General features: G+C 54.0%; 1 protein-coding gene across 1 annotated transcript in view; it reads right to left on the bottom strand.

Annotated features, from left to right (window-relative positions):
• The window catches only part of NOL6 (nucleolar protein 6 (RNA-associated)), a 9,798-nt gene extending 4,083 nt beyond the window's left edge, over window positions 1-5,715 (bottom strand). The window contains exons 1-16 of the mRNA XM_005859563.2: window positions 5,392-5,715; window positions 4,358-4,526; window positions 3,990-4,124; window positions 3,742-3,905; window positions 3,535-3,655; window positions 3,274-3,332; window positions 3,093-3,194; window positions 2,788-2,903; window positions 2,441-2,618; window positions 2,158-2,280; window positions 1,596-1,744; window positions 1,388-1,463; window positions 1,010-1,150; window positions 746-863; window positions 509-663; window positions 255-418 (exon numbers count right to left, since the gene is read on the bottom strand). Coding sequence (XP_005859625.1) covers window positions 255-418; window positions 509-663; window positions 746-863; window positions 1,010-1,150; window positions 1,388-1,463; window positions 1,596-1,744; window positions 2,158-2,280; window positions 2,441-2,618; window positions 2,788-2,903; window positions 3,093-3,194; window positions 3,274-3,332; window positions 3,535-3,655; window positions 3,742-3,905; window positions 3,990-4,124; window positions 4,358-4,526; window positions 5,392-5,715 — 2,294 coding nt within the window. The remainder of the gene's footprint in view (window positions 1-254; window positions 419-508; window positions 664-745; window positions 864-1,009; window positions 1,151-1,387; window positions 1,464-1,595; window positions 1,745-2,157; window positions 2,281-2,440; window positions 2,619-2,787; window positions 2,904-3,092; window positions 3,195-3,273; window positions 3,333-3,534; window positions 3,656-3,741; window positions 3,906-3,989; window positions 4,125-4,357; window positions 4,527-5,391) is intronic.
• Window positions 5,716-6,258: the final 543 nt, after the last annotated feature.

The following is a 6,258-nucleotide window of genomic DNA, read 5'->3' as shown; positions in this document are numbered from 1 at the left end:
ACAATCCCCTGCCCTCCCTTACCCCCCAGTGTCTTATGTCCATTAGTTATGCTTATATGCATGCATACAAGTCAGAGGGATTTTTTTTTAAGCCAGTAAAATGGCAAAGCCAGGATTCTAGAATTTGCCTGACACCAGAACACACATCCCTAAATATTATGCCATTTGGCCTCCCAGAGAGGCGGGCAGGCCAGGAGGACAGAAAGGGGCAGAAATGGGTCTACAGACAGAAGAGCCTGTGCAGGGGGCCATACCCATGCAAGGCACTTGTGAGCAGGGGCAACTGTTTTGTCTCCTTCTCCAGGCGGAGGGAGGCAGGCGTATCCCTCAACGAGATCATCCCCTCAGGGCTCCGCATCTCCTTCAGGATCTGGGGCTCCCGCTGGTAGGCCACACGAATCCGGAACACAAACCCATCCTGTTGGAAGAGGGAATGGGATGGGAGGTACCTGTCTGCCTGGGGCACCCACCCCTCAGCAGGGGTCTCCCTGCCCTGCACCAGCCTAACCTTCAGGACATCAGTGTGCGTAGCCGTGGCCCGGCACTGCAGCCCATGCTGTTGCGTCAGCAGCTCTGCCAGGCGCAGCTGGAAAGCAGCCCGAACCCGCCGTATGGCCTCAGCATCCTGTGGCCACTGACCACTGCCCTCCAGGTGACACACCACTGGGGAGAAGAGCGACAGGCCTCAGTCTGCAGCGTGGAGTGGGAACAGTCCCTCTCATCCCCTCCCCAAGAGCCCCCTCACCAGTCATGGGCTCCACATAAGCTGGACAGGGCTTGTCGGGCCGGGGCAGCAGCGAGGCCCGCTCTGGAAAGTGCTTATGGAAGGAGTAGGCTGGCCAGACTGGAGTTGGTGGGAACACCTATGGGATAAGGAAAGCTGAAGAAGGGGCCTGGAATTGGGAAGGGGAGTGCCCAGGGTCAGGAGCTGGAAGGGAGAAAACTGGATGGGTGAAATATAGAGTTGGGGATCACCAAAGAGAAAGGGCTCCCTGCCTTCGCGCCTCACCTCAGTGTAGCGCAGCACTGGGTGAGCTCCTTGCACAGCAGACACCGTCAATGGGAGACCGTCCAGCCCCCACAGCAGGCGGCTGAGTTCATCATAGCAACGCACAGCGGCTGCCAGGGCCTCCTCACCTGTGCTGGAGGTCTTTGAGGGAGAAAACAGTCAGGAAGCCAGGACCCTGCAGAACCAACCCCACCACCACAAGGGAACCTGCCTGCCATCACGCTGGGTGCTGCAGAGCCAGCACCCCCTCTGCTGGACATTCCAGGAAGTGCAGCTTGGCTAAGGTGGTAAGGGCTCTCTAATCCCAACCAATCCAGCCACACAGGCTCCTCTACAGTCCTTAGCTTGACTGCAATCCTGAATCAGCAGGGCCCTTACCTCTTTCAAGCCTTGGATCAGTGCATCCAGGAGGCCCCCCATATAGTGGACACAGGTTTCTGGGATGTCAGCATGGCTGGAAGAGGGGCACAGACACAGTGTACACATTGGGGGCTAAGAGTCCGCTGCTGGATGTGAACTGCTCACCCCAAAAGCCCGGGCTCCCCAGCCCACAGTTGCCTCCTGGCATTCAGATGCCAACACTCACAGTGCCAAGAGGTGGGTGACCACCTGGTGGGGAATAAGGCGCTTCTGGGACATAGAGCCTGCCTCCCAGACCACAGCTTCCCGAATGGCTCCATCCTGGAAACGCCGAAGCTCCGAGCGAGATCCCCAGAACTGGCGGAAGTCAGCAGCCTGAGAGTAAAGGAGTAATTGGAGAGATCAACAAAGAAGGGCTCTGTCAGAAATCTCCCTGGAAGCCCTGGCTGCTTTGGCTCAGTGGATATAGCGTCAGCCTGCGGACTGAAGGGTCCCAGGTTCAATTCCAGTCCAGGGCACATGCCTGGGTTGCGGGCTCGATCCCCAGTGGGGGGATGTGCAGGAGGCAGCTGATCAATGATTCGCTCTTATCACTGATGTTGCTCGCTCTCTCTCTCCCTCTCCTTTCCTCTCTGAAACCAATAAAAAATACATTTTTTAAAAAAGAAATCTCCCTGATGGGCCTCAATCCAGGTGGCATGAGAACAATCCATCCCACTCCTCCCAATGTGCATGCTGGGGCTCCCAAGACAGGGCCAAATCACCCCTCAGACCTCAGGGCTCCTCACCTCGGGCTGGTCAGCCTCTGGACCCAGCTCAAGGACGCTGGTCAGCCCCTCAGGCCGAAGGAGCAATCCCAGAGTCAGGGCCCCAGAGTCTCTGTGCTTCGGTGGATCCTGGCTGATGTCCCACTGTGGAATGCAGAAAGGCTGAGCTTAACCCAAGAGCCCTCCATCTTGGTCTGGAAACACACTCGTTAATTAGATGGATGGTGTATCTTTTTTATCTCCTGGGGCCCTAAATCCAACCCCCCTTTGACCCACAAGCTCTGACCCATCCATACCACCTCACCTCTGAGACTGGGGGCCGAGAGTGGGCCAGCAGGTGCAGCCGGGACCCCAGGCCCTGCTCCAGGAGGGTGGTTAGTGGACCCAAAGCAGCTGAGACATAGTCCCCACCGTGGTCCTGCAGCTCTGGCCATAGCTTCAGCCGGTGACATGCTGCCTGCAGACGACTCAGTGGACAGAGACTGGAGATGGGGCATAAAGGGACAGAGGGAGAATCAGGTACTGCTGGCCTCTATCACTTCTATCCCCCAAAACCAGGAAAATCTGAGCACTTGCTAAGGACCTCTGCCCCATCACTGTAGCCCCAGGTTAACAGGACCCACTGACATACCCCGTCACCCCTAAACTTACTGCAGGATGTGGTCAAAAGCTCGGATCATGGGTTTGGGAGTCATTAACAGCAGCTGGAATCCATCGTCAGCTTTGCTGTCCAGCAACACCATAGACAGCCGTGCCTCATGCTGCACCTGGGGCACAGAGACTCAGTTGCGAGACTGCCACCACTGTACTCTCCCCTCATCACCTGAGGGCTCAGGCCAAGAGACATGCCTGCCCTAAGCTCTCTGGAGAGGGGTTTCTGAGTCCTGGTGCTGGCAGAGAAGACAGAGGCTGGGCTGGGACATCTGGGGAGCCTTGGAGTGGGGAACCATGGGTACCTGGTGATAAGTGGAGGCAGTGACATCAGCACAAAGGTTGAGGCGGCCTGAGGAGTCCAGGAAGACAACAGGGAAGGACTGGTGGAAGTCAGCCAGGGCCGGCTTGGAGGGGTAGAGAGAAGCCTGTCAGAGTCAGGGCTCACCTTGTCTTCTTGCCCAGACTCAGCCCTGCCCCACTCACCAAGGAAGAATCCGAGCTGAAACATAAACTGATCCCATTGACGGTCAAATCTGTGGTGGCTGAAGTGAACCAGAGAAGGTGGGTGTCAGAAAATATTCCTCTCCCTGGGGGCCCCTCCCTCTGGCCAGGTGGCTGCCACTGACTCTCTGGGACTCAGTTTGTTCATCTATCTGATGGCAAGAGACCAAATTGTCCCTGACAAGATGAGAGGATCCCCAAGATGAGTGGAATTCTTGGCCTTTCCAAGTCTAGTTGCCTCACCCAGAAACTGCAGGACACTTCTCAGGACCTGGTAGCCGCTCATGGTGGTGTGGATCTTGCGTATGGACACGAGGAAGGCAACCAGCATGGAGGCAAGGAACCCACTAAATCCTCCCAGGCCCTGAAAAGAAGATGGAGAGAGAGGCCCAAGCTCAGAGCCAGCCCCCCACTCAACAAGGCAGGGAAGCTGAGCCATTCCCCACTCACTTTATCCAGGTCTCGCTGCCGCAGCCAGACCTTCAGAAGGGCCACACCATCCTTCAGCCCCAAGGCTGAGCCCAACACAGTTGACAGCAACTGCACATGGGACTGGAGGGCTGTGTCCTGCAGGACCCATGTGTTATAGTGGGGCGTGGGAGGCTCTGGACTACCTGTGGGACAAAAGGAAAAGCCATGAGAAATGTTCTCACAACACCCTTCCCTCCAGCTCCACCTTGACACCAGTGCCTGCTCACCATCGCCTGGAGGACTCTGCCCGCGGTACCAGGCAGAGCGCACATTGTTCTTGGAGGGCAGCAGGCGGCACGGGCGGAAGAAGTCAGGTGGAGGGCACGGATGGAGACGTACAGTGACCAGGTGCTCATCCTTCCCTGGGAGGGAACAGAGGGAGCTGAGACCCTACAGCCCCTGGAGCCAGAGGGACCCCTGTACCTACCTGAGGGCCCCATGCACGCCCACCTTAGAATTTGAGATCTCTATACCTTCCTCTTCAAACTTCAGGCCCAAGCCTCTCACTTTGGACCGAAGGGCCCTGTGCTTCCCCCACTGGATTTATCACCCCATCCTGTGCCCTAGGCCCAGTGTGTGCCCCCCAGGCCCCCACCATGAGGCCGCAGCAGCAGCAAGGGTTTCAGGTGGCAGCCATTGGTGTAGGAGAAGCGAACACTGCCAAAGAGGGGGTCTTGGGCCAGGTGGTGAGCCAAGTGGGCCAGGTAGAGAGCACGCTTGCGGAAGTAGCGCTGGTTGAGCCCATCCTTGTCCTGTAGGATCTCCTGAAGGGGATCAAGAAAAGAGAGATGGCCATGTACTTTAAGTACTTACTGTTCAAGAGTTTGGGGGTCCAGATGAAGCCAAGGTGAGAGTTATAATGAGTTATAGCTTAGCAACTCCAGAATTCTCTGCCTGCTGGCCAGAATGCCCGAGTCAGGACTAGCAACACCATACTCAGTTTGCAAAGGTGTAAAGCAGGGGTCCTCAAACTTTTTAAACAGGGAGCCAGTTCACTGTCCCTCAGACTGTTGGAGGGCCGGACTATAGTTTAAAAAAAAACTATGAACAAATTCCTATGCACACAGTGGCGGCAAAAACACCCGGCGGGCCGGATAAATGTTTTTGGCGGGCCGCATGTGGCCCGCGGGCCGTAGTTTGAGGACCCCTCGTGTAAAGGGACAGCAAATGGCCTAAGGGCTCATCTGAGTAGCCCTCTAAAGAAAATTGCAGTGATCTATTCTTTTGATTTAGTTCAGATTTCAATCCACTGGCAAGCAACAGGTGGGAAAAAGGGGGGGACTCTGGGATTTGTAAGTAGTACAGTAGCAAGAGTTTGGGGGTCCAGATGAAGCCAAGGTGAGAGTTATAATGAGTTATAGCTTAGCAACTCCAGGAATTCTCTGCTGCCAGAATGCCCGAGTCAGGGCTAGCAACACCATACTCAGTTTGCAAAGGTGTAAAGGGACAGCAATTGACCTAAAGGCTCATCTGAGTAGCCCTCTAAAGATAATTGCAGTGATCTATTCTTCTGATTTAGAATTCAGATTTCAATCCATTGGCAAGCAACAGGTGGGAAAAAGGGAGGGACTCTGGGATTTGTAAGTAGTACAGTAGCAAGCCATTCCATCCCTGAACTCTGGACCTCACCTTGGGCATGGTCAGTGCTACATCCACATTGATGTCTGGCCGGATACAGGTGCCCAAAAGGTAGCTGCCCACAACAGTGACCTGGGCTGGGGGCAGGAAGCGGAAACAGCCCTTCACAGTATAGGGCACTTGGTGGAGAGGCACTCGAACTCCAGCTGGAAGCCATGCCTGGTCAGTCAGCTGTGGGGACAGAGACAGTGATACATATTGATTTGATTGCCTTTCTGAACACGTCCCCTGGATGTCTAGTACACCTCTCAAATACAAAATGTCAACATGTTTGAAACCAAACTCCTGATATTCTTGTAAACACGTCTTCCCCATGATGGCAATTCCATACTAGCTGCTCAGGCCAAAAACATTTATATCACCATACTCATCTGTTAAGAATTCCCACTTCACTTTCAAAAGACATCCAGACATGACCACGTCTCTAAACCACCATTTTTCAGTGATCACTGCATAAGAGGTTCCTAACCACTTTCCCTGACTTCACCTATGTCCCATTCTGTTCTACTTTTTAAATAATTTTATTTATGTATTTTTAAAATTTGTATTTATTGACTTTAGAGTAGGGGTGGGAAACATCCAACCCATGGGTCATTTAAGTCCCACAAAATCATTTGGTCTGGCCCTGCCAAGGCATTAGGGGTTAGTTAAATGTTTGACTAGCCCTAGCTGGTTTGGCTCAGTGTATAGAGAGTGTCGGCCTATCCCACTTCACTTTCAAAAGACATCCAGACATGACCACATCTCTAAACCACCATTTTTCAGGGATCACTGCATAAGAGGTTCCTAACGACTTTCCCTGACTTCACCTATGTCCCACTCTGTTCTACTTTTTAAATTTTATTTACGTATTTTTTA

This window comes from Myotis brandtii, unplaced genomic scaffold (assembly GCF_000412655.1).
Source record: "Myotis brandtii unplaced genomic scaffold, ASM41265v1 scaffold1270, whole genome shotgun sequence".
NCBI lineage: Eukaryota > Metazoa > Chordata > Mammalia > Chiroptera > Vespertilionidae > Myotis > Myotis brandtii.
This window is presented reverse-complemented; position numbering and strand designations above follow the sequence as displayed.